This window comes from Podarcis cretensis (assembly GCF_951804945.1).
Source record: "Podarcis cretensis genome assembly, chromosome: 5".
NCBI classification, from domain to species: Eukaryota; Metazoa; Chordata; class Lepidosauria; order Squamata; family Lacertidae; genus Podarcis; species Podarcis cretensis.
In genome coordinates, this window is record NC_137174.1 from 74226263 (window position 1) to 74253382 (window position 27120).

Here is a 27120-nt window from a genome sequence, read left to right on the forward strand (position 1 = left end):
TACACTTGTATCATTTCTTCTTCAATTTTCATTGCTATTGGAGATGTATGTCATTCACAGATCAACTATAAATGAATAAGTTCAGATATTGGGGTCATGATGGGATAGCTCAATCGGGCTATAACGGAGGATTTTGCGCCTGTGGCACAAGACACCGCCCCCCCCCCATGTTTCTGCGGTGAGACTTGCAAATCGACCACGCACAGAGCTCAGGGCCCGTCCCGCGTTAGGCCTCAGCCCTCTCGCCACCGCTGGGTGGTGGTAGAGCTCCGCTCCGCCGCTCGGGGAGCCAGGCGGGCGGTTAAGCGAGCAGCTGCTGCCGTCGCCTCCGCCGCCGCCGCCTCCTCCTGCCGCCCCCAGCCATGGCCGACGTGGAGGACGGGGACGAGCCGGGTGTCTCGGCTCCTCACGCGGGTTTCTCGGGCTCGAAGTCGGGCGGCGTCGACAAGATGTTCTCGCTGAAGAAGTGGAACGCCGTGGCCATGTGGAGCTGGGACGTCGAGTGCGACACCTGCGCCATCTGCCGGGTGCAGGTCATGGGTAAGACGAGGGAGCGGCGAAAGCCGGGCCCCGGAACAAAGGCCTCGCTTCGGAGGCGGCGGCGGCAGCGGCAGCGGCAGCGGCCTCCTCTCCCAGAACCAGGCGCAAAGGCCTCGCTCAGGAGGCGGCAGCTGCGGCCTCCTCCGTCCTTTCTCAGGCGCCCTGGGCGAGGTTGGGCCGGGCTAGGACTCGTCTCCTTCCCGTGAGGGGTTCCTGAAGTGTTTCTTTTCACACACCCCAGCCTGGGCAATGTTAGCGTTTTATTTTCTCGTGATTTTTTTTGCGAAGGCGGCAGGGCGCCGGCGTTTCCTCCCCCGCCCCCGTAGGAGGGAGGGGGAACGGGCCTTTTCGTCCCTGCCGACGCTACCGGCAACTTTAAACAGTGCCTAAACATGGGCCTTGATGAGATAAGGCCTGCCCTTCGCCCCTTCCCCACCCTTGGGCCAGAGGAGAGGCTTTCCTATGCTCAAGTATGGTGCCTTCCCCCTGAGAGAGCATCTAGGCCGCTGTAGACAATGAGAGACCTAAAATAAAAATGGTTGGAGCATTTCTGTTCTTTGTTTTAAAGAGAAGAACATGCTGCTTGCTCCTTTTCGATCCTAACACAGCCATAGGATCCCGCGGTTCTAACTGAGGAAGCAAAACCACCACCACTACTGCCTTCCCTCTTTTTCATAAGACTCTCTGAATAGACTCGATGATTCTGTTCAGGATAAGGTTATGAAAGGTTATGCCTGGACGTTAACATGTCTTTTATGTATTCACTTAAGAAGATATCACCATGGGAATGCAGTAAGATTTGTTATAATTCGCATACCCATGAGTAAGCCTGTGCAAAATAAATGAATTGGCTGGTTTTCCTATTTGGTAACCAAATATCACCCTTATGAACTGTACATATCACTAGAGCAGATCCTATATCCTATCCTTCAGTGCATTTTTACAAGTCCTTTTTTCCTATTTGCTGTTGTTCCTGAAGATATATGTGATTTAATGCGTCTGTAATAAAAGGATGCTGTCTCTGACTTTGAGCATCACTATATGTAGGATGCTTTCTTTGTGCTGTATCCGTTTTCATGGTGATCCCACTCCCTTTCTGGCCTGAGGGCAGCACTGGTAAAGCTAAGCTTTCTTTGTGAGTAGTGCCTATGGACAATTGGCTCCCTAAATTGGTAGAATGCCCATTCATCTTTTCACCAGAAGCAGTATTAATTTTTCTTTTATAAAATGTATGCTTAAATTACGCATCTGGGTGACAGCAATGAAATCCTGTGGATTCCAGTTACATTTTCTTCCATTTGAGGTGTTTTTGTAATAACCATAGAAGTAACAATGTGGCTGTGTTTGGGGGCCAATTTCCCAAAGCAGTCCAGTGTACCTTACACAGAGGCATACTGTCTGCACGGAATATCATAGATTTGTAGAGTTGGAAGGTGTCAAGCTGATCATTTAGTTCAATCCCCTCTGCCAATGCAGGAATCTTTAGGGGGCTCAACCCTGAGATTAAGCGTTTTATTCTCTACCAACTGAGCTAACTCAGTGTATTTGCTCCAGGGCATTCTTCTAAGAAGTGATGTGTTAGGAAGAGGAATTACTGCACAGTGAATTAATTTACTACTGGATTGTTCACTACATTTCTCCACATAGTCCTTCAGACAAAGATGAGATCACAAAGAAAGCAAACTATTAATTTATCAGTGTGAACCCTAAATTTTCCAAAGTAAGTTGGAAGAGCCAAGCTTTTGTGGTATGGAAGTGGCTGAGTTAGTGGAAGGTCATGTATTAGGGTAAGTTTTAGATTAATGATCTTGAGGTGCTTAGATTACATGACACAGTATGTGCGCACCATTAAATGTTTGTCAGTGACTGTAGATGCTTTGGAAACACACTTTTCAGAGCTGCTTTCAGAACATCATACTTAGTCTTGTCCTTGTTTACATCTAGATGCCTGCCTTAGATGTCAAGCTGAAAACAAACAAGAAGATTGTGTTGGTATGTTGTGATTTCATTCTCTTGTTATTCAACCAAAGGCTTTTTCTTAGTGGGGTGCTTTTTAAAGTTTCAGCTAAATAGCTCTTATTTTTGTGCAATAAAATTCAGGAAAGCTTCATTAATGTAAAATGACATACATTTGTATAAAATACTTGGCCATAGGAAATCTGCAATTTGTCTTTTATGTATGGGTATGTAACCATGAAATACTAGTTACATAAGCTAAAACATTTGATTTGGTGAGGTCTGTTGTATCTTCAGGCATTTTTCATAAAAATGGTTTGTTGAAAGAAATCTTGGGATCTTAAAACAAAAAAATTTGGTTTCACAACTTACTTTTACTTGCTGATTTTGAGGTTTCAAGGGTGCTGTTTTTGTATTGCGCTTTTTATTAAAATGGGCATTAAAAAGTTGAATTCTTACCACCACTTATTTGTATGTATTCCAGACTGAGCTTGCTTTAAAAATACTGTAGATGTAGAAAGTACCGAGTCTGATATTTTGCACTTAAGCACTTGGTAATTTTTGTAGCAAAGCACTATCAACTACTAAAATGCATTAACCAAGAACATGAAAAGTGATGCTGAGTTGAAATCTTCACATAGAATAAATTTGCAATACTTAATTTTAACATAAAAATGTATACCTCAGCTTTTAAAAGCAAACAGTGCAGGTTCTGCCTGGTATTCTGGAAGTATATTTTGGATGGTCTCCACACAATAATAGTAGCTTTTGAATGGTGCTGATAGCGAAATCTGTAAAAGTGAAGTATTTGAGTAAGAAATGCTAATAAGCTTAGACAACAATTCTTCATGTGCTATAAAATCTTAGGCTACTTTGAACTACTTTGGCACACCCAAATTCTCACATGCTCAGTCAGACTCTTGGCTTCTTTCCTTGAACAAGAAGATTTATCCCATCATTCCAAGGCTATATCCCAAACCATTCTGTGTCATGCTGGGTGGCATGAACGCTTGCTGTTCAAGAAAAAAAGGTATTTCATTATATTTGGAAGACACTGCTTTGGAGGATAGCTACAGTGATGGGAAAAAGAAAGTGCACCCTCTTTGAATTATGTGGTTTTACATATGAAGACATAATAACAATCATCTGTTCCTTGTTGTTGTTGTTTAGTCGTTTAGTCGTGTCGACTCTTCGTGACCCCATGGACCAGAGCACGCCAGGCACTTCTGTCTTCCACTGCCTCCCACAGTCTGCTCAAACTTATGCTGGTAGCTTCGAGAACACTATCCAACCATCTCGTCCTCTGTCGTCCCCTTCTTCTTGTGCCCTCCATCTTTCCCAACATCAGGGTCTTTTCCAGGGAGTCTTCTCTTCTCATGAGGTGGCCAAAGTATTGGAGCCTAACCTTCACGATCAGTCCTTCCAGTGAGCACTCAGGGCTGATTTCCTTAAGAATGGATAGGTTTGATCTTCTTGCAGTCCATGGGACTCTCAAGAGTCTCCTCCAGCACCATAATTCAAAAGCATCAATTCTTCGGCGATCAGCCTTCTTTATGGTCCAGCTCTCACTTCCATACATCACTGATCTGTTCCTTAGCAGGTCTTAAAATTAGGTAAATACAACCTCAGATGAAATGGAAAAGCTATGTGCGTAAAACTAAGTACACCTAATGATTCAATTGCTTGTAGAACTACCTTTAGCAGCAATAACTTGAAGTAATCATTTTTTGTAGGACTTTATCAGTCTCTCACATCATTGCAGAGGAATTTTGGTCCATTCTTCTTTACAACGTTGCTTCAATTCATTGAGGTTTGCTAGCATTTATTGATGCACAGCTCTCTCAAGGTCCTGCACAGTACTTCACTTGCATTGAGGTCTGGACTTTGACTGGGCCATTGCAACACCTTGATTCTTTTATTTTTCAGCCATTCTGCTGGTGTGCTTAGGATCCTTGTCCCATTGCATGACCCAATTTCAGCCAAGCTTCAGCTGTCGGGCAGATGGCCTCACATTTGACTGTAGAATACTTTGGTATACAGAGAAGTTCATGGTTGACTCAATGACTGCAATGTTTCCAAGTCCTGTAGCTGCAAAACAAGCCCAAAGCCTCACCCTTCCATCACCGTGCTTGACAGTTGGTATGAGGTGCTTGTGATGATATGCTGTGTTTGGTTTCCACTAAATGTGGCGCTGTGCATTATGGCCAAACATCTCCACTTTGGTCTGGCCAAAGGACATTGTTCCAGAAATCTTGTGGTTTGTTCAGATGCAACTTTGCAAACCTAATCCGTGCTGCCATGTTCTTTTTAGAGAGAACAGGCTTTCTCCTGGCAACCCTTTCAAACCAACCATACTTGTTCCTTCTTTTTCTAATTGTACTGTCATGAATTTTAATATTTAACATGCAGAGGCCTATAGGGCCTGAGATATAACTCTCGGGTTTTTTTGCAGTTTCTCTGAGCATTGCAGGGTCTGACCTTGGGGTGAATTTGCTGAGACATCCACTCATGGGAAGATTGGCAACTGTTTTGAATGTTTTCTACTTTTGAATAATCTTTCTCACTGTAGAATGATAGACTTAACATTGGTTGGAGATGGCCTTAGAACCTTTCCCAGTTTCATGGGCAGCAGCACTTGCTTCTCTAAGAGCATTGTGTCATCTTTCCTCATTGGCATTGTGTTATAACACACCTGAATGCTCCAGACCAGCAAACTGCTAAAACGTTGGCTTTCATGGAGTTGGGCACACTTACTGATGATCAATTAAGCGAGCACATTTGATTAGCAGCACCTGTCTGCTACTTGGCCTCTTAATTTCTATGGAAGCAGTAAGTATGTACTTAGTTTTTCACACATGTTTTCTCCATTTTGGTTTTATTTCTGTTAAATAAATCAGGACATGGTGTGATATGTCATGTGTATGACATATCTGAGGTTATATTTACCTAATTTTAAGACCTGCTAAGGAACAGATGGTTGTTACTACGTCTTCATATGTAAAACCACAGAATTCAAAGAGGGTCACTTTCTTTTTACCATGACTGTATAGTTGTTTACAAAAAGTAAAGTCCTACAGCAATACTGAATATATATTGAGATAAATGCTAGCACTTTGTATTAGATCTAACCATTTCTAACTTGCTTAGTTTTCTTCTTTTTCTTTCAGTGGTCTGGGGAGAGTGTAATCATTCCTTCCACAACTGCTGCATGTCACTGTGGGTGAAACAGAACAACCGCTGCCCCCTCTGCCAACAGGACTGGGTGGTTCAGAGAATAGGCAAATAAAAGCACTGGCAGTTCTTCTTTGGACTTCTTTGGAATGATGTGCAACCAAAGGCATATTCCCCCATGAACAAGGGGAGCATTCACAATATGGGAGAGTCCATTTTATTTATTTAGTTAACACAGGTTTTATGGAGTTGGATTTGAAATCTTTGTGTTGGTCTGTGGGATCAGCGTGGTTTCATCAAAAACATTAGATACACAGCATTGAAGAATGTATCTAAACATTTAGTGTGAACTCTGTACATTTGTTTAGGAATGCTTTGGAACTTACGAGGCCCACAGTTATCTATGTTCAAAGCAGTTCCAGCTAGAAATGCCACTTATTTTTGTCTGAACTGAGGAATTCAACTGAAATAAATAGTTGTTGGCGATGCATTTGTTTTTGCTTTCTTTCATTAAGATAAAATATTTCCTTTAGGTATTTATAAATATTTGTTACTTTGGCACTAATAAGATTAAAATGGATATTCTTAAATATATATTTCTCACAGATTTCTCGTAAGAACATAGGAAGCTACTTTATACGAAGTGAGAGCCTTGGTCTGTCTAGTTCAGTATTGCCTACACTTACTGGCAGCAGCACTGCAGAGTTTCAGGCAGGAGTCTCTCCCAGCCCTACCTTGAGGTTGAACCTGGGACCTTATGCATGCAAAGCAGAGGCACTGCCACTGACCTATGGCCCTTTCTCCAACACTCACTCTTGAACCTTTTATCCTGTGAAGTGCTCGGGTTGTTTTCTTCCGTAAATTCAATATAACCGAAAATGCAAACATTAAAAAGTCTTGTTAGTTGAAGACTAACAGAAATGACTGGTAAAGGTAAAGGGACCCCTGACCTTTGGGTCTAGTCATGACCAACTCTGGACTTGCAGCGCTCATCTCGCTTTATTGGCAGAGGGAGCTGGCGTTCAGCTTCCAGGTCATGTGGCCAGCATGACTAAGCCGCTTCTGGCGAACCAGAGCAAAACACGGAAACGCGGTTACCTTCTCACCGGAGCGGTACCTATTTATCTACTTGCACTTTGACGTGCTTTCGAACTGCTAGGTGGGCAGGAGCTGGGACTGAGCAACGGGAGCTCACCCTGTCGCGGGGATTCGAACCGCCGACCTTCTGATCGGCAAATCCTAGGCTCTGTGGTTTAACCCACAGTGCTACCCACGTCCCAAAATGACTGATAGTTAGCAAATAATTGCTGCTGTATGGTATATGTAAACCCCCCCCCCCCAAAGCCAGGATCCAGATACTTGCATGTGTATGAATTTCCCCTTCTGGCTGTATCCCATTGCAGTGCAACAATTCCTATGCCAGACGGTCTCCTTAACCTTCAGAAACACTTTTGGATAGCAGGACAGGTTGTTGTGGAAAGGGGAGGTGCAGGAGAGCCCCAGTGCATTTCACGTGTAGCCCTTTGGATCATGATAATCATTTATTACATATTTGCCCTCCCACCCCCTTAGCAAACAAATAAGCAAACCCTGTTCTTAATTATAATCAAGATGAGACCAATGTGAATATATCTTATCTTTCCAGATAGATAGCCCAAGAGGAGCAGCAGAATAATAGGAAAAATCAGGCAGTAATATTGACTCCATGTGACCTACAGTATGTATTTATTTATTTAGACTGAGCTCCTTTAAATCTCGTTGGTTTCAGAAACTTAAGTGAGTTTAACCTGCAGCATTTAAAATACTGAAAACAGTGCTGAAACAGCCATTTTATTTTCTGGCACCCACTTCAACCTTGAATGAACCATTTCACCATTCATACAAATCCAGGCTTAGAATACCAGCCCCTGCTGAGTAGCTTAAATGAAGGTTGAGGTTTCCATCCTTGCATGGACTTGAGTTCAAAACTGCAGTTTCATAAACCAACTTTCTGTCTCACCTCTACAACAGTTCAATCTCATGAAAGCTGCTACCATTTGCTATAAACTTCTGAAGAACACATTCCCCCCCCCCCATAAGAATTGAGATGTGCAAAATTGTTGTATTCTTTACATAAACCTGGATCAAGTAGGCACAAGTTGGTATACAGTCTAAGCAGTGGTGGAACTTACTGGCTGTCCCCTGAATGTTTGCCATTGGGATGCCCATGGGCACAATGATGCCCTTGAGGGCTTCCATGCTGCTTACAAAGCCTCTGAGCCCCCGTTCCCTACTGCCGTCTTCTACATGTATCTCTAATGATCCTGGATGCCACAAGGTGAACACTTCACTACAAATATACAGGAAACTATTCAGTTTAACTATCGATCAAAAGTAAGTCAAGCTTCATAAGTATGAACACATTTGGTCTTTATAGGGTTGTTTTGGAATTGGTCTGAACCTCTGAGCTACTGACTAGTTTTGAAGTGGTATTAATTAATTTACTAACTTTGTTCCAGTTTCTGCTACAAAAATATAGTACAAAGTGTGCCTGAGCAGAAATCATGTTTCAGGAGCTGTATGTCCACTGGCAAGCCTTATGAATGTATGGTTGTTTTGGCTACATGCCTGAGACTGCATTGGGACTTGTAACTTGCTTAGACAGATCACCACAGTGTGCCTGATAAATGCAAATGAGAACAGGAAAAATGACCTTTGAAAATGTTTTCTTCTTCTAACTGGAACACAGCAAAGGCTGGTCCTACTGTGCATACTGACCCCTTGGGACAATTGGAGAGTGACCCCTCCCCTCTCCGCTCCCCAGCACTGGAGGTGTGAGAGTTATTAAAATAAATCACAGCAATCCTTTGTAAAGAAGTGTTAGGACATCTAAATATAGGGGTCACTATCAGCTCCCATTGTAATCCCATTAGTTCTGTCAAAATCATGGAAGAACTGAAGTAAAAACTTAGTTTCAAGTGGGCTTTTCAATTTCAGGAGCCAGAATTGTGACACCCGAGTTATATTTTGGAAATGAGAATCAACTTCTGCCATGTTGCGAAGGAAACAGACTCTTGTTCTGATTGTACATGGGATCATCCTTATTTTTAGAGCACCAATTATTCTTCGCTTGCTCTTTGTCTAAGCCGATTTGGGTTCCTTCAGAGGGAGCTGTGCCATGACAACAACGAAGATTTTGTGCAGTATAAAAGTGCAGCTCACAATACTGTTATTTCCCTGGATGGCATCTATCTGTATGTTGAGGTAGATTTTCACTCTAGGACTGAATGGTGCATTTTGAAAGAAATCTGACTAAACCCCGTGATACTTCCTTCTCAACTCGCCACTTCAAATAATTATGTGGTTCCGAAGAGAGCTGTCGTTTCTGCTGAATGTTTTCTTTTGAAGCACTGCAAAACACAGCAAATCTCAAATTCCCTTTTGAAAAGCCAGCTTCAGAGCGTACAGACATGGTGGACATGCTTTGGAGAATCAAGGTACTGGGGATGGTGGGCAGGAAAACATATCAGCTCTCTGAAAGGGCATGATGCCATGTGTTCTCTATGGACATGGGGTTGAAACTGAGGTCAGAGTGGTCTCAGGCCTGTGTGAGGAAGAGTAGGAGCTGAGTTGAGAAATGTACGCCAGATAGTTGTGGCAGCCGTGATGAGGTCCTCCTGGGCTGTCATCCATTTAGCTATAGATAGCAAACCCAAAGCTCCTTAGAGAGAAACCTCTTACAAGCCACTTTCCACAAATGGTACATACACCTAAAGGTACTTAGTGAAAATCCTTGAGAGGTATTTAATGCTAAAGTAGTCGGTCTCCCTAACATGTGTTTGTAGCCTGCACTTACACTCAGGCAGTGGCGCAGGGAAAGCCATACCAAGGCAGCCACCCCAAGGCAAGCCAGTGTTCTTGCCCCAGTGAGGCTCTGCCACCCTAGTACATCGCCAAGATGTGTGACATGGGGGGACTGGATAACCTGATCGCCAACACAGCATACCTCGAGGCCAGGAAAAGCGGCGATGTGGATGCCAAGGAGATGCAAAAAAGACGCAGGAACCTAGCTCTGCCCAAGATTGAGGAATGTGCGGAGATCAAAAAGTCTCTGACTATGGATTACGAGTCCATTTGTGAGCAACAGCCCATTGGCAAGAGTTTTTTCCGGGAATTCTTGGAAACGGTGCCTGAGTACCTGAAGGCCAGAGAGTTTTTGGACGAAGTGGTTGCTTGGGAGCTGGCAGAGGATCACATCAAGGACAGCTACCTAGAAGGCATAGTCAACATGTACTTGAAGAATTGCAGCAACAGCTACCTGAAATTTCTCAGTGCAGACTTGTCAAGCAAGTGCCAGGCAGCTAGCAAGGATGATTTTGAAAAAGTCACATTATCAGCCAGGGAAGAGACAAATGCCTATCTCAAGGGGAAACCCTTTGATGACTTCCAGACTAGCCCATTCTTTGATAAGTTTGTGCAATGGAAAGGCTTTGAGCGGCAACCTATAAACGAGAAGCTCTTTGACGAATTCCGAGTACTAGGCAAAGGAGGCTTTGGAGAGGTAAGGAGCTATTCTTTCATCTCCTGGGCAAGCAGATAGGCCTAGGCCATGCAATGAATGGCCTTTAGCAGGCAACAGGCACCGGGCAACTTGCCAGTCCTCTGCATGCACAAGATCTCTTGTGACGTAAGCCCATATTCAGCCTTTTCTCTGATAATCTCCTCTGCACTAACATGTACTCAGGAGCATGAGGCAGGGGTTCATTTATTTTTCACAACTATCCCTTCCTCCTTGTTCCTCAAAATGTCTTACACGTGGTTTGCTTGCTTGTTTAATTTACAGTATTTTTATACTGTCCAATAACAAGTTCTCTGGGCAATGTACAGTAAGTGTTAAGAACATAAATTATGCAAATAAGACATGAGATGAAATAGGTTTCCCAATGGAAACACTTATGGCTGCTACTGCGGCTCCATTCATTCCTTTCAAATAATCTACAAAGCATTGTAGAGAACCCATAAATAGCATAATAGTCTCCAAGAATACAGTATATAATCTAAGGGGTATTTGTGTTTTTTTTAAAAAAATCAAAACTGAAAGCAATGGATATTGTGATGAAAACAGCAATAAGGGGCATATAGTCTCTCCAGTTCCGAGTCTGCATCGCTTACTTAAGACTTTTCCTTTTTTCATTCAACTTGCTGCTTTAGGTTTGTGCCATTCAGGTGAGAAATACTGGCAAGATGTATGCCTGCAAGAAACTGGACAAAAAACGACTAAAGAAAAAAGGTGGCGAAAAGATGGCTCTGTTAGAGAAGGAGATCCTTGAGAAAGTCAACAGCCGTTTCATTGTCACGCTGTCCTATGCCTATCAGAGCAAAGCCGCCCTGTGTCTTGTCATGAGCCTGATGAATGGTGGGGATCTTAAATATCACATTTACAATGTGGGCGAAAGAGGCTTGGAAATGGATAGGGTCATCTTCTACTCGGCTCAGATCACCTGTGGGATGCTGCACCTCCACTCCATCCAAATTGTCTACAGGGACATGAAGCCTGAAAATGTCCTCCTGGATGATGATGGCCACTGCCGATTGTCTGATCTTGGCTTGGCGGTGGAAGTCAAGGAGGGCAAGTCCATAAACCAGAGGGTAAGTGAGAGTTCACCGTGCAGGGCTGCTTGGCTAGTTGGGAGAGCTTGTTCTATTTCCAATGCGCTGAGCCCCCCCTTTAATTCCTTTGGGATTTGTTCTCCACTAAATATCTTATGTGGTCATTTCATTCTAAGTGACAGATGGAAAGAGGATTTACTTTATTAACTATTTGGATGCACGGTGGAGCAATTTGACTGGCACGCTTGCTTAAAAAGAAATTATACCTTGCAAAAAAGAAAATGCTGTTAGGTTTTGAGGCATTATGCAAGTCAGATGCATTCAAGTATTCAACTCCTACGAGGAGTTGCAAAAATGAGGAATTGTTGGGGAGTGAAAGCCTTAATGTAATGAGTGCCAATTCGACCCGATAAGGGAGACACAAACCAGTGGAAAGGTTTTCTGTGCAAGCCCCATTGAAATGAATGGGAATGGCACAAGAGCATCTATTGTCTGTTTCAGTGGAGATTCCCTCTTATTCTTCACCCATATTGTAAAGGATTATCTCATCTCATCTCAGTTTTTCCATATTATTCTTATTGCAGCAGTACAACCCACAGCTAACCTACCACATACTCACTTGCACATTCTGGGTCAAAATGTACGAATACCCCTACCAGTGGTGGGGAGTTTGGTAACATGTCACATTCAACTGTATATTTGCAAACAAAAAGAAGAGCACCATTGGCCATTAGTATATAGCTTTAATGGCACTACCTGTGAGGGTTATGAACTGATTCTGATACAAAGCGCTCAAGGTTTAAGTGGGAATCATACAATAAATTTTGGGTAATGTAAATATGGTACATAATGTGCTGCATTTGTTATCCAATTTACGTTTCTTGTGTAACCGCTGTTAAGACAGGTTAAATAAGGATCAGTTCATAATCACTGCAGGTAGCCCTAATAATGTAACGCACATTAGAACGACAGCAGCAAAAAATAGCTTGCTGGAATTCTTTTCCTGGTTTGTATATAGCATGTAAACCTAAACAGTGAGGCAAATATACTTACCATATTTACATTGCCCTGTACACCTTTCTTATTGTAATTTTATTGTGCAACCACCATCTTATATATGAGCAAATAACAGGGGTGCCAACTTAAATAAAATATTGTGGGGGCCCAGGTAAACCCCGCCCTGCATAATCATATTTTATTGTGGGGGCCAAAGTCCCCACGGCCCCTAGGAGTTGGCTCTTTTGACAAATAAGGATAACTATTCAATTTAATACAAAAAAGCTCTAATCCAGTTTATAGGGTTATGCTGAAAGTATCTGTCGTCAGAATTTGAGAGCATTTTGCGCTTTTTTTAAACTTCCCACATAAAAGGTCTGTTAACAGGAATGTCAGTATGCTTTATGTTGTATAGACCCATATATTGTTTGAATGTTTTGATTTGGGATTCATGAATACTGTCCTCCTTCCCTTATTTAAATAGATTTTAGTGGTGTTGGATCTTTCATCAACTGCTTTATGAAATGGAAGCTTGTATGCTATAACAGAGCTGCGTGTGATGTGACTGTATTTCACAGTCAGATGTCTATCATTAAAAGTGTTGGCTCAATTGTCATGAAAACAACCTAGAGTAAGTCCTAGTTATACTTCTGTATATACGGTAACTTCCCAGAAATAAGTAGGCCTTTTTGAATTTGCAGGTCCATGGTTTGTGAGTGCACAAAAGGAAGAGTGTGCTCCAGGTCTAAAGCATGTCTCTTTTTGGTACTGGTTGATAGGTGTGATGCATAAGCTAAGCAAGAGTGTGGTTTAATTTGATAAAAGGCTCTATTTCCTGCATGAAAAGTAACTGATGAGAGATCAAAAGAGAACTCTCAAAATACTAGCCTTGTGTTATTATGAAAGTTGGGGGGGGGACCCCTTATTAAAACAGAATAGTCAGAAGATCAGCTTAATAATGGCTTGTGTGCAGAAGACAGACTCTCAAGGAGGGTTTTAATTGCTATTTTAGGATAAATGCTCAAGGCTTGCAATACATTATCTGTGACTTACTGGTGTAATAAGACTATGGTGTACTCAAAAATAGGAAAGCAGTGGCTGTTTCTAGTTGGGTTGTAAAGTGTATCTGAGTGGGGAGGTGGTACCTGTTGACACTAGTAGAGCAGAAGACAGGAAAACCAACAGTAGGTGGAGCCAGAAAGGCACTTTCTAGTTTTGTCTCCATCTTCTACCTGCTAAGTTCTACTACAATGTTGCAACAATTGAGACTAAGGGGGAGGTAGATGACAGGCAGTGCCACCCCCTGGATTGGTTGTACATAGGTCGGCAGGTAGGGCTTGTTAAGGATAGACTGAGGTTGGTGGGGCCAGTTTTCTGTTTGCACTAATGCAGGGTTTCCCAAACTTAGGTCTCCAGCTGTTTTTGTACTACAACTCCCATCATTCCTAGCTAGCAGGACCAGTGGTCAGGGTTGATGGGAATTGTAGTCCAAAAACAGCTGGAGACCCATTTAATGTTTCATCCCATCTTTCTGCCAGAGGCCACATCCCCTCCCTTACTCTGGTCAGCCTTTCATGCCTGTCAGCATTTGACAGAAGGGAAATGAGTCCATTATAGTGTGACAAGAGCAAACAGTTCACGGAGTCACATTTCACAAGAATGAACCTCCTCCACAGAAACATTTTCATGTATGTCAGAATTCAAGTATTCACATCCATAAGACCATAAGAAGAGCATGCTGGATCAGGCCACTTTTGGAAGTCAGAACATGTTAGCAAAGTTGAGAGATGTGATTCCTAAGGAAGGCAGCATTATGCCTAAGGTAGGCAGTATTAATGCCAGCCAAAAAGACTATTAACCTGAAGTCAAATCTATTGATGTATTATGGTACAAATTGTATGAATGTCAATGTGGTCTCTTAGTGAGGAAAACAGGTATTGTGTCTATTAAACAGACGCAACTGGAGTGTGTGGACAATTTGTATTTCACCTGTATCTAACAAAATGGGCCACTGCTGGATTGCCTTTTGATAAAGGGTCATCCTTCATGTTATGAGCTGCAGGAACTGCTAAGCTGAGGTCAAGGAGTAAGGGGAAATGCCATAGACCAGCATAAGGACTCTAATTTGACAACTCTATTAAATATGTAGGGTGGCCATGTATACATCATTCGCCCCATAAAAAGGAGGACACAGGTGTGCATAAAATGTAAACATGCTACTTTATATGCATGGATGCAAATACTATAATTTAGTATAGAAATATAGTGCATCTCCAGGTGCTAACTTGATGGGCATGCAAGGCCTTGCTCTCCCTTCTTACAGTTCATTAAAACTGGACTTGGACCAGCTCTGCAAATAGAAGACAGCTTCAAATAGAAGACTGTTCTTTGAATTAAGGACACAGCACATTCTAGATGACAGTAGCCATTCGTTAGTGTTGAATTAGCTGTGCTGCTGTATAAATAGTGTAACCTAATCCCTGCGGCGGGGTGCGCTCCCGCTGCTCAGTCCCAGCGCCTGCCAACCTAGCAGTTCGAAAGCACCTCCGGGTGCAAGTAGATAAATAGGGACCGCTTACCAGCGGGAAGGTAAACGGCGTTTCCATGTGCGGCTCTGGCTCGCCAGAGCAGCGATGTCACGCTGGCCACGTGACCCGGAAGTGTCTCCGGACAGCGCTGGCCCCTGGCCTCTTAAGTGAGATGGGCGCACAACCCCAGAGTCTGTCAAGACTGGCCCGTACGGGCAGGGGTACCTTTACCTTTACCTTTATAAATTGGAGCACAGAGAGATATTATGCCTGCTGTGCAACTCCATACCCCTCAACTGTCCTGATTTAATCGGGGCATCCTGTTTTGGGGCAGTGTGGTCTTGTGCGGGATGGTAGCCCTGAAAGACTTGCATCCTGGTTTTCCTCTGGGACATGCTGGAGGGTATGCAACCCCTTTTTTTGGCTCCTACAAAAGTGCCTTAGGAGGTTTTTCTGTAAAGATTCTGACAGAGGTTTTTCAAAAAAGGATATTCAGGGTAGGAGAGAGCAGGAAAGAGTTGAAGATTTATGAAAGGAAAGACTGAGAAGACCACAGAAGGAATAAAAATTAATACCCAGAGAAGATAGTGAAGAGGAACATAGTCTTTTTCCCTCACACAACAATAAACAGCAGCAGCTCCACAGCCAATGAGGCTACAGTTGCATTCTAGTCCAAAATCATGTTGTCGAAAGCAAGTTGCTCACCTATAGATAACTATTTTTGTTTTGTTTAGATTTGTCTTAAATTGAACAATTCTCTGAGTTGTTCCTCTTGCTTCCTGCTCTCCTGTAATCTCTGTTTGCTCAAGGAGGTGATCAAACTATTGTTTGGAATTGCTAGTTTTCAAATGTGGTTTCGGGGGATCCTGAGATTTCTCCAAAGCTTATTGGGTGTTCTTCAGTTAGAGGATCAGTAATGCCAAATGAGCTTTCCCAAAAGATTGCTTGCTTGCTTTGCTTGCTTGCTACAATGTTCAATGGTAGAAGAGCTTTGGGTGCGTGCCATTATCTGAAGATTATTATCCTCCACGTATAAAGCCAGATTCTAGTCCTTACCTATGGTTTTTAATTTCACTAACATTAAGATATGCATTATGCTCATAGTTAGAAGTCTTGGAATATATTCACTAATGTTAGTGGGTTTGCCTTACCGACATTGGTTGCGCTCTCAGTAAACTCATTGCTGAGTGTGTAATGACATTAATGTCGGCAGACATTCTGCTGACAGGGGAAGGGCCATCTCAGTAGTACACTGGTACCTCGGGTTAAGAACTTAATTCGTTCTGGAGGTCTGTTCTTAACCTGAAGCACCATTTTAGCTAATGGGGCCTCCTGCTGCTGCCGCACTGCCGGAGCACGATTTCTGTTCTCATCCTGAAGCAAAGTTCTTAACCCGAGGCACTATTTCTGGGTTAGCAAAGTCTGTAACCTGAAGCGTATGCAACCCGAGGTAGCACTGTAGAGCATCTGTTTTGCATGCAGAGGGTCCCAGGTTCAGTGCCCTGCATCTCAAAGTAGGACTGGGAGAAACCCTTGTCTGAAATGCTGGACAGCGGCTGCCAGTCACAGTTGACGATGCTGAACTAGGTGGACTAATGATTTGGCTCAGTATAAGGCAGCTACCTATGTTCCTATGATTTTTAAGGCAGGTGGAATGCAGCTGGAGAAAATGATGCGTGCTCTGTGGCTCCTCCCTCTTGTCCTCCTGGGTTATCTTAAAAAGATTTGTACCAAAATAAATGCTGCAATCCTTATATGAATATTTGGCGGCTATAATTGCCTTGGATGCCTTAGCAGAAAGGCACCCTCTAAATGCAATCAATCAATCAATCAATCAATCAATCAATCAAACAGCACAAACAGCACAAACATTTCACCCCAAATGTTCTTTTCAAAGGATCAAGCTGTAAATTGTAAAAGGTGAATTCTATATACGGTATGTGTGTGCGCACGCAGTATGACAACATTGGGTTCTTGCTATATCAAGCTATATCATGGATCATTAACTTTTTCTGGTCTCAGGGCAACATTTGGAAATCTAAGAAACTTTTCTGGGCACCACAAAGCATCCATTTCACAGTTGATTTTTATTTATTTGTTTAAATGTTTATATGCCGCCTGCTAAGTGGGCAGCTCAAGGTAGTGTACAACAAAACAAAACAAAACAAAACAAAAGACTATACAAGAAACCAAAATAAAATCAAAATACAACCAGGCTGTTGGAAAAATCAATAAAACTATACAGCTGGTTAAATTAGATCTTTGCAGGTCCAGAGTTTCTGAGGAAGCAGGCAAGAAGACAAAAATATTTTTTTGCATGTAACTCCTTCCCAAGCAATAGGCAAAACACCAGTGGGTGACATAGGACATGGGTGCCATGTTGGGAATGTGCACAGGTGTCAGTGTAACTTGTACAGAGCGTCATCTTACATGTTTTGAAGACAGAGCATCATAATATTTGAATAGGACAAAAGCATACTTTGGTTAAACTCAAACAAAATGCCCCTATCCCCCCCAAAAAAAATCCCTTTGTTTTCCTGTGTAATTCCATTTCTTAGGAAAACATCAGAAAAGCTGTTTTGATTTTTAGGAATTGCTTTCTAATTTCAAGAGGGCAACAAAGGGCTAGCTACAGGTTGTGAATCTGCAATTTCAAGTTTATCCGTTCTACCTCAGGAGGGGTTTTTTTCATTAGCATATTACATGCCCTTTGGTTAACATTCTGCACAAGTTATTCCTTGGTCCTTTTAAACCTAGAAATCACGTTGAAAGCACAATTGGCAGCCAAGACATCAGTGCTAGCTTCTTTTAATGGAGTGCATCATTTCCAGGGACCTTTTCACCAGATCCAGAAGTATACCGTATTTTTCGTCCTATAGGGCGCACCGGCCCATAGGACGCACCTCGTTTTTTGGGGGGGAAATGAAAAAAAAAATTATTTCCCCCCCCCAGCCGCAGCTGCAGCCCCAAGCCTTGCGCACACCTGCCCGAAGCACGGGGAGCCCTCCGGAGGGTGCCCCGTGCTTCGGGCTGCAGGCTGCCGCCCCAAGCCTCGTGCGCCCGGCAGGACCTCCCACCGGGCACACGAGGCTTGCGGACACCTGCCCGAAGCAGGGGGCACCCTCCAGAGGGCGCCCCATGCTTTGGGCTGCAGGCTGCCGCCCCAAGCCTCGTGCGCCCGGTGGGACCTCCCGCCAGGCGTGCAAGGCTTGCGGACACTCGCCCGAAGCACGGGGCGCCCTCCGGAGGGCGCCCCGTGCTTCAGGCTGCAGGCTGCTGCTCGCAAGCCTTGTGAGCCTGCGGGAACTCCCGCCGGGCTAGCAAGGCTTGCGGATAGCTTCCTGAAGCCTGGAGAGCTAGAGGCATCGGTGTGCACCGACCCCTCTCACTCTCCATGCTTCAGCGAAAGCCTGCATTCGCCCCATAGGACGCACACACATTTCCCCTTCATTTTTGGAGGGGAAAAAGTGCGTCCTATGGGGCGAAAAATACGGCACCTTTCTTTTCTATGTTAAAAAAAACACTGCTGTGGATTTATTTTAAGGGTTCTATGGGTGACTTGTATTAGGACCGTACCATAAACAAAATTAGCATCAAGAGAGAACTTTGATACTAGAACAATAAAAGAAGCAAGCTAAAGTGTTATGCTAGCCTGAGGGTATATTCACATTTCTGCCTTAGAGCACAAAGATGTTGTCCCCACCCCTGGTGCATTTCACAGTTCTTTCCCCTCTAGCAGTTCACATCAGCACAGCTTCATTAGTGTAAGATTTATTTCTGTTTGTGTACACACCAGGGGGCATTGACATGGCAGGTATGTCATTACCCAGTGTAAAGATGCTCACACCTTGGCTAGGGATGAATTAGGAATGGCTTAAGAACTCCAACTGGTGTGAAGCTGGTTTGAGAAACAACACATCAGACAGTAGCATTTTATAAGGAAGTACAGGATACATATGCATTTGGGGTAAAGTCACTGAAGGACAACTTTTTTAAAAACCCATCACTGGAAACTCAGCTAGTAAACAGGAGTGTAAACACAGTCAAATACGGTATAGAAGAATTCTGTAATCTCTGGCCCCAGACCAGCTGTAGCACCACACAACCAACCTCTTGCAGCAACGTATAATCCCAGATGGGAATACACATTCCAATCTGTATCCAGTATGCATCCACAACAGTGGGCACATAAGAGCATTGCAATGAGGGTGTTCCTCCAGATATGTGCTTGCATGCGGAGATCACCTTATCTGTATGTCTTGTATTGTCCAGCAGGGGGAAGCGCCTTTCTCTCTAGGGAAGATGCCCACATAGCATGTTACAGTGGTACCTCGGGTTACATACGCTTCAGGTTACAGACTCCGCTAATCCAGAAATAGTGCTTCAGGTTAAGAACTTTGCTTCAGGATGAGAACAGAAATTGTTCTCCGGCGGCGCAGCAGCAGCAGGAGGCCCCATTAGCTAAAGTGGTGCTTCAGGTTAAGAACAGTTTCAGGTTAAGTACGGACCTCCGGAACGAATTAAGTACTTAACCCAAGGTAGCACTGTATTTCAATCTGAGTCGAGACTCCAGGGACAGCTTTTTGGAATGTGGAGTATCTGGAAATCTGGGTGGTGTGTGCACACTTATACAACAGAATAGAAGAGATTTGGTCCTGATTTCTGATTGCTGTCCAATATCTGATTGTCCACCTTAACCACACGTATTTGAGCAGGGATGGGTGTGTGTGTGTGGAGTTTAAATGTGAACGTACCTATCTAGTTAACACTTCTAGCACAATACGCAGACTTGAAATAAAGCAATCTTTTGAAATTCACACTTCTCCAAAATTTGCAATATAGTTTTCCAGCCAAGTAATATGTACAAAAGTGCATAGACTAGGTTAACATGTGCATACATATACGTGAAAATAACATAAAAATGCATTAATTCAGGTAAAATTGATTTGCATAAATATGCACATTAGGTAAAACTGCATCTACAAATGTGTATATTAGGAGAAATGTGCACTTAAATGCTGATTAAATTGTCATTTAAACCAAGCTGATGCGGAAATATGGAGAACTGAACTAAACAATGAAAAATTAGAAACTGGCAGACTAGCTCACCATTATATATAAGTTGTTTTGGAAGTTAGGTTCCTTGAATATGTATTTTTTTCCTCCAAGGTTTTGGTGTTTAGTCAGAGTTGGTTTGTGTTTTGCCAAAAAAGCATGTGTTCAAACAATTCAGAAATGAGAGGGAGAGAAATACAACTCTGGAGACAGCTGCAATTTTTGGAAAGTGTTAAAAGAGAGCATCATTTGTGATGGTGTGCCCACCAATGTGTTTTCTGCTGCAGTTATCTCTGGCCAAATGGTTTTTGCAGCATGATAGTGAGATTGGAGAGAAAGAGACTGCTCACAGTAGAGGAAATTATGGCTCTATCAGACAGAGAAGAAAAAATGGTCCCCAAAGCCCTTTTCCCAGTCCACAAATAATTGGTGGTGGTGGGGAGATATGGGACCCCTTGAAATCCACAAACCACACTTGTTGACTCTTTGTCAAATCATGGTCTCCTCTAATTTCTGAAAACAGTAGCTAAGAGAGCCATCTGGTTGTGAGGCTGTGTACTTAAAGGATACAACCCCAGGACACAAATTTGCATAAAGTGTACATATTTATATGTATAAATTATATGTATAAATTCCTCTAGGAAATTAAGATGGGAGGTAGCTGGGTTCTTATCAGGACTATGCTTTGCAGTTCCCTAAGTCACTCTTTTTATTTTATTTTTAAAAAGCGGGTGGAAGAAAGAACAGGAGATCCAGGTCTTGCCCCTTGAGCAACCCCCCCCCCCAACAATGCCCCTAGTCAGACCAATGAAACACAGGCCAGAAAAGCAGATGTTAAAGCATTTTGGCTTAAGTGGGAGTGTCTAGTGTTTCCTCACATTGTTGTGGCCCTTAAATTTCCTTAATATAAATTTATCTTTAAAATTAGCCTAACTAGTTACAGGGTTATGCTATGCTTCAGATTTTTCTCTACCCTGATCATGCCCAGATGAAGAGCCTAGTGGACCATTAATCTTTGGAATCCTGTTCCTTCTGCACTTCCAGGACACAAAACCAAAATGCATTATTCATTTTTAGTCAGTCGATAGACTTAAGCCACCACCTGCCCACAGAAGAACAAATAAACCCCAATGGCTGTGTTTAAATCCAACTTTCCCTTTGCACCATTGCAAAATTGGACATTTGCAAAACAAATGAATGAGAAATCTCTGCTGAGTCAACAAATGAATTCTGATAAGAAGTAATATAGCATTGGATTGCTTTTGTACTAGCAGACATTGATTGGCTGGTTCCTGGATGCATAGCCACAGGCTGTTGTATGTTGGCTACAAAATGAAGCTGTCTCATATTTACTGGAAATGCTAAAAACAAAGGAAGACAGTGCAAGCCCTGTCAACAGACTAGCACCTGAGGGAAAATAATTGTGACTTAATGACAGCTGTATGCATTCATATTTATATAATTCTGATCAGCTTAAGGGAGCTATTCACAAGCTAACCACATACCGTAGTGTATGATCTATAGTTGCACAATCTCTTTTCATGCAACATTTTTGTTCTCACAATAGCCCATTTTAAATTGTACCTTAGTTAAGAAGGTAGGAAATGTGAACAGGGAGGAAACCTGATAGTTACCATGCCTCCAGAGAGATTGTTCTTCTTGTGAAGTCATCCAACAAAACTAAAGAGCGGGAGATTCGAGGTAGACAAAAGGAAGGACTTCATGCAGTGCATTGTTTAAAGTATAGCATTCACTACCACAGGGGCATAGTAGGGGGCGCTGACGGGGCAATGGCCCTGGGCACATTTTTTTGGGGGGGAGGGGCTGCTCATGCTGCCCTGCCAGCCCTTGAGATGCTTTGCGAGGCTGCGATCATATCAACCTTGCAAAGCGGCTTGGGGCTGATGTTACTCCAGCTGCATTGGTGGTAATGGCTGGGCTGGCGCGGCAGACTCCATTCATCCTCTGGCCCCTGGTGTGCGAATGCGTGCCCTGAGCACCAGCAAACCACGCTATGCCACTGCACTACCACAATAAGGTGATGGCCACTCGCATAGTCAGCTTTAAAAGGGGTTAGATAAATTCATAGAGAACCAGCCTGCTAATAACTACTGAACATATTGACTATATACTGCTTCCAGGATCAGAGGCACCCATGCCCCAGAACACAAGTTCCTGGGGAAATGACAGTGGGAAAGGACTCTTACCTTCATGTCCTGTCTCAGGGTGTCCCCAGAGGCATTGAGTTGGTTACTGTGGGCATCAGTTGCTTAGCTAGATAGATCTTTGGTCTGATCCAGCAGGACTCTTCTTATATCAATGAACATATGAAGCCATATGTCTTTGAAACAGGCATGGGGATGCTCAGACGCAGGGGCCAAATGTGGACCTTCTGTCTGGCCCTCTGGACTGAATGCTTTAGCTGAGATTCGTGCATTGTAGGGGACTGGACTAGAAGACCCTTGGGGTCCATTCCAACTCTACAGTTCGATGATGATGATAATAATAATAATAATAATAATAATAATAATAATAATAATAATAATAATATATTTATACCCCAGCCACTCTGGGCAGCTTCCAACAAAATATTAAAATAACGTAATGCATCAAACATTAAAAGCTTCCCTAAACAGGGCTGCCTTCAGATGTGTTCTAAAAGTCTGGTAGTTGTTCTTCTCTTTGACATCTGGTGGGAGGGCGTTCCACAGGGCAGGCGCCACTACCAAGAACGCCTTCTGCCTGGTTCCCTGTAACTTGGCTTCTTTCAGTGAGGGAACCACCAGAAGGCCCTCAGCACTGGACCTCAGTGTCTGGGTAGAACGATGGGGGTGGAGACGCTCTTTCAGATATACTGGACCGAATCCGTTTAGGGCTTTAAAGGTCAGCACCAACACTTTGAATTGTGCTCGGAAACGTACTGGGAGCCAATGTAGGTCTTTCAAGACCGGTGTTATGTGGTCTCGGCAGCTGCTCCCAGTCACTAGTCTAGCTGCCGAATTCTGGATTAGTTGTAGTTTCCGTGTCACCTTCAAAGGTAGCCCCACATAGAGCGTATTGCAGTAGTCCAAGCAGGAGATAACCAGAGCATGCACCACCCTGGCAAGGCAGTCCGCGGGCAGATAGGGTCTCAGCCTACGTACCAGATGGAGCTGGTAGACAGCTGCCCTGGACACATTCTATAACTTCATCAGGCTACACTGTTCACCGACATTGCCTTGCACTCTCCTTGGGCATTTTTGCTTGCTTGGAATGTATCATTGGATGCTGCTGCTGCTGCTTTTTGTCTGGGTGGAGTATATTGAGGGGTGTGTGAGCGTGAGTGTCAAGAAACTAGCCTCCTGTAAAAATCACATTTATTGCTTTGCTCACTCTTACCTCTGGCCCCACCCACCAGAACAAAATGTGGCCCTGTGGCTGAAAAATATCCCTTATCCTCAGGTTTGAATTGTACCTTGAACTGCATCACAGAAAAACAGTAAGGCTATTTTAAAGCTGGTGAGGGATGTTAGGGTTGACTTGTGTCAATCAGCAGCATAGCTGTTGCGTTTCGAACCAGTTGAAATTTCTTCGTAATCCTGTTGTACAACACATTTCAGTAGTCTAAGCCGGATAGCATTAACCAAGATACCTCTGTCCGGGATGGGTGGGTGGTGTCACACCCAGCACACGAGTGAAAAAAAGTGGAAAGGTACTTTAGATTACAATCTGTGTGAGAAACGAGAGTGAGCCTCAGTGTGGAAGGTGTGGTTTTATTTTCCAAAAAAAGGGTGGCTAAAAAAATGCATGCTCTCACGTCTCAAAAAAAGAAGTAAGTTTAAAAAAAGGAAGCAGGGAAAAGTTTGAACTCTTTTGCTTGTGATGGAGACATTTTAAAAAGACAGTTCTGTTCAGAACTGTTTCTTGCAGTTTGCCAGGAAGGTAGGACAGAAGTCTGCCCACTGTATGTGCTCTGCAGTGGGGGAATAAGCCTGGTTCCCTCACCCCACCCATCCCTGCTTGGAAAGGGAAGTGAAACAATCAGATGTTTGTGAGTGCTACAAAAAGTCTGGGAGGTTTTGCAATACCCTGATCTCTTTATTCACTCCCCACAAACATTTTTGAGCACTCAGCATCTTTGCCCATCCCTAATCTGTAGCCTAATCCCTAATCTGCGTCTTAAGGGACGCAGGTGGCGCTGTGGGTTAAAGCCTCAGCGCCTAGGACTTGCCGATCGAAAGGTCGGTGGTTCGAATCCCTGCGGCGGGGTGCGCTCCCGCTGCTCGGTCCCAGCGCCTGCCAACCTAGCAGTTCGAAAGCACCTCCGGGTGCAAGTAGATAAATAGGGACCGCTTACCAGCGGGAAGGTAAACGGCATTTCCGTGTGCGGCTCTGGCTCGCCAGATGCAGCTTTGTCACGCTGGCCACGTGACCCGGAAGTGTCTCCGGACAGCGCTGGCCCCTGGCCTCTTGAGTGAGATGGGCGCACAACCCCAGAGTCTGTCAAGACTGGCCCGTACGGGCAGGGGTACCTTTACCTTTACTTTTACCTAATCTGTAGTGTGATAGCAGTGTTGGTGTCTACACAGTATCAGAACTGGCCTGTTATCCTGTGTTATTTCTCAGTAAACCTTTTCATGGGATGGTGCTTCTGGAGCCCTTACAGATACAGACAGTGTGAAAGATTTTTTGCAAATAATTGTTCAGAGTCTCTCCTGATATCTAGAGCTTCCGTAAGTGAGAAGGAAGGAGTCACACCCTCCTTGCATTAAACTGTATTTAGTACGACGAAGATCTGTCTTAGCACCTTCTTTTTTAACAGAGGCTTCTCACCTCACGATGAGAAGTCTCTACGAAAACGATGAACATGTAAACGCACAAACAATAGAACTATAACTTGTTTGGTTTTACAAGACAGGAAGCAAAGAACATCTAGAATGCTCTCCCCCCAAAAAGTATTATTTATTTAACTGTGGCAGTTTCTAATCATGATGGGAATTTTTTTCCCAGTGACGAGATACCAGGAAATTGTCAATCCTTATATTGCTGGAAAAAAGCCAAACATATTATTACCAAATTGCAATTGAAATGAAAGGCAAAAAGCCGACTAAGATTCTTCTGTTCTCTTAGGCAGCCCATGGCAAAGTAAGTGATAAGCAGAGGGAAAGAAAACCAAACACACTGGACAGCTTCCTGTGGTCCAATGTTACATTCCTCCAAGGTCTGTTAAGGCCACTACTGAAGGGGGGGAATGGAACAGCTGGAATGGAGAACAAAGCAGTCAGCGGCACCCCATGAAGGGAGGAAGGAGTGAGCTCAACAAAACAGCTGATAGGGCTAAATTCAGCTTGTTTTTCCCCCTGTTCAACAGTTCTTGTGCCATGGCAAATAAAGGATGGACACACAGATTTGCATCTCTGTTTGGTTTACAAGACTCATCGGGTTTGTTTTGTAAAGAGCTGTGGGAAAAGGTAGACATATCTTAATCACACTTTCCTTATGCCGACGGACCCCATAGGGAGGGTTGCATTGTGACTCTCCCACTCCACCCCAGTTCTCTTAGCTTAAATACCACACTGCTTCTGCCAGGACATGAGCAATACAATGCACTCAGCTGGACATTTTCTCTCTCTTCAGTGCATAAAACAATTTTCAGCTCTGGATGCCTTGTCGTTCTTAAAAAATAAAAAAAATCACTTCAGTTTGCTTGAACTTCTTTAGTGCTACTAAATGCAAGAAGCAGAGCATGGCTTTGGGGCATGTGTTACAAAAAAAATGGAGCCACTTTCTAAAAGAGAGGTAATGTTTATTAAACAAAATCAAGCTACATATCTAAATCTTCTACTGCCTCTTGCAACAGGTGATAGATGTTGCCAGGGTTACATTGTGCAAATGTACTTTGCAAATCTATAGGGCATCAGCGAGGAATCAGCATGCTTTTGTAACATTTGAAAGATCAGGTGAAAGTATAATCAAGTCATCTGGTTATGTATATAAGATTGTTTATATAGATGCTAGTTCCTAGTTTCCAACTCCTTGTCCTACTCTAGCATAGCCAAGAAATGGAAGCAGAGATCAGGGTTAGGAGCTGACTTCTCAATGGATACCACTTTAGTAGGGGCAGCTAGACTGCTATCTGGGTTATAGCAAGACCTGCCCCCTAGTACCCAGACACTGGGGCCACCAAAGGAACAGGCCACTAATTGATGGAAACCATCTGGTTCACAATATACGTAGTGTAATACGTTTCTCTCCATATCTGAGGCACTGTTTAACCCTGAAAGAATGGGTGGAGTTTCACACCTGACCTTTTAAACAATTAAAATGCCCCTCTAAGGCGTGTGTGTGTGTGTGCGCGCACACACACACACACTTAAACTTGTTTGTCTATGCAAATAGTTTATTTTCCCTGTAAATACTGCTAAGTGGGCTGTAAAGCAATGAAACTCTCCCAGCAAGCTGTAAGCGAATGTGGTTTTTGTTTTGTTTTATTTAACATGTTTGCTAGCTCATGTACTTGGCTCCATAACTTCCTACATGACCATGTGGATGCCCCCCCCCCCCCAGATAATGGGGAGGAAATGTAAATGAAGAGGGGAAGAAGGCTTAGGATAGCCGTCAATTCATGCTACATTTCTGCATTATTTTGATGCAGGAGGGGATATTACTGGGAGTATTTAATTTTGCAGATCATGTGGTATTGGAGATGTGGATAAAGAAAGCTTCTGCATGGTAAATTATCAGATCCCTTATGTGTTCCTTCCCACTGGTGACTTCATGATACATGAATGGTCAGGAGATAGTCAGTAATGAAATAGCCAATCTCTTCTTCCGGTCTTCTCCCAACCCAGATGAAGGGGTGACCTGGGATCAGTGGCGTAGTGTGGGTTGTCAGCACCCGGGGCAAGGCAAGTAATTTGCGCCCCCTAACCCTGGATTTGCGCCCCCTAACCCTATCCCTAACCCTAACCCCCAGATGTTGCGCCCGGTGCGCCCGGCCCCCCCTGCACCCCCCACGCTACGCCACTGCCTGGGATAGAAGATATAACTTTCACCTTAACTATGGCCTTTTCTCCTTTAATGATTAGCAGCCTTCATTTCTATTTCCAATTATCACTACACTTGGGGCTAACACTACGGTGGGGGCAAAACCTCATAGATAACCCTTGTCTCTGAGAAGCTCTGCTTCTACTGTCTCTGTATGCCAAGTGGACAGAGATGCTTTATGTACCCCTAGTAGTCCTTGCTATATCTATGCTCTCCCATTTTTCTGCTGACACCGTAACAGCAAATATTATATAAAAGA

General features: G+C 43.6%; 2 protein-coding genes across 4 annotated transcripts in view; both read left to right on the forward strand.

The window, feature by feature from the left end:
- Positions 1 to 173: 173 nt before the first annotated feature.
- RNF7 (ring finger protein 7) lies at positions 174 to 6157 on the forward strand. Of its 3 annotated transcripts, XM_079978350.1 has the most exons (4): positions 174 to 581; positions 651 to 742; positions 2485 to 2532; positions 5664 to 6157. In XM_079978350.1, exons 1-3 carry the CDS (start codon positions 363 to 365, stop codon positions 2495 to 2497), a joined length of 324 nt encoding a protein of 107 aa, XP_079834476.1. In that variant the 5' UTR covers positions 174 to 362; the 3' UTR covers positions 2498 to 2532; positions 5664 to 6157. The 3 variants fall into 3 exon arrangements, with proteins under 3 accessions (XP_079834476.1, XP_079834477.1, XP_079834475.1); XM_079978351.1 differs by lacking the exon at positions 651 to 742 and having other exon boundaries at positions 205 to 533; XM_079978349.1 differs by lacking the exon at positions 651 to 742 and having other exon boundaries at positions 260 to 540.
- Positions 6158 to 6298: 141 nt separating this feature from the next.
- The window catches only part of GRK7 (G protein-coupled receptor kinase 7), a 50012-nt gene continuing 29190 nt past the window's right edge, over positions 6299 to 27120 (forward strand). The window contains exons 1-3 of the mRNA XM_079977998.1: positions 6299 to 6514; positions 7016 to 10207; positions 10858 to 11295. Coding sequence (XP_079834124.1) covers positions 9605 to 10207; positions 10858 to 11295 — 1041 coding nt within the window. The 5' untranslated portion in view covers positions 6299 to 6514; positions 7016 to 9604. The remainder of the gene's footprint in view (positions 6515 to 7015; positions 10208 to 10857; positions 11296 to 27120) is intronic.

Bases quoted from the DNA above. Each gene is read 5' to 3' on its own strand.
- RNF7 (XM_079978349.1), top strand. From the start codon at position 363: ATGGCCGACGTGGAGGACGGGGACGAGCCGGGTGTCTCGGCTCCTCAC. The intron at 541-2,484 runs GTAAGACGAGGG...GTTTACATCTAG, and splicing joins CTGCCGGGTGCAGGTCATGG to ATGCCTGCCTTAGATGTCAA. The intron at 2,533-5,663 runs GTATGTTGTGAT...TTTTTCTTTCAG, and splicing joins CAAACAAGAAGATTGTGTTG to TGGTCTGGGGAGAGTGTAAT.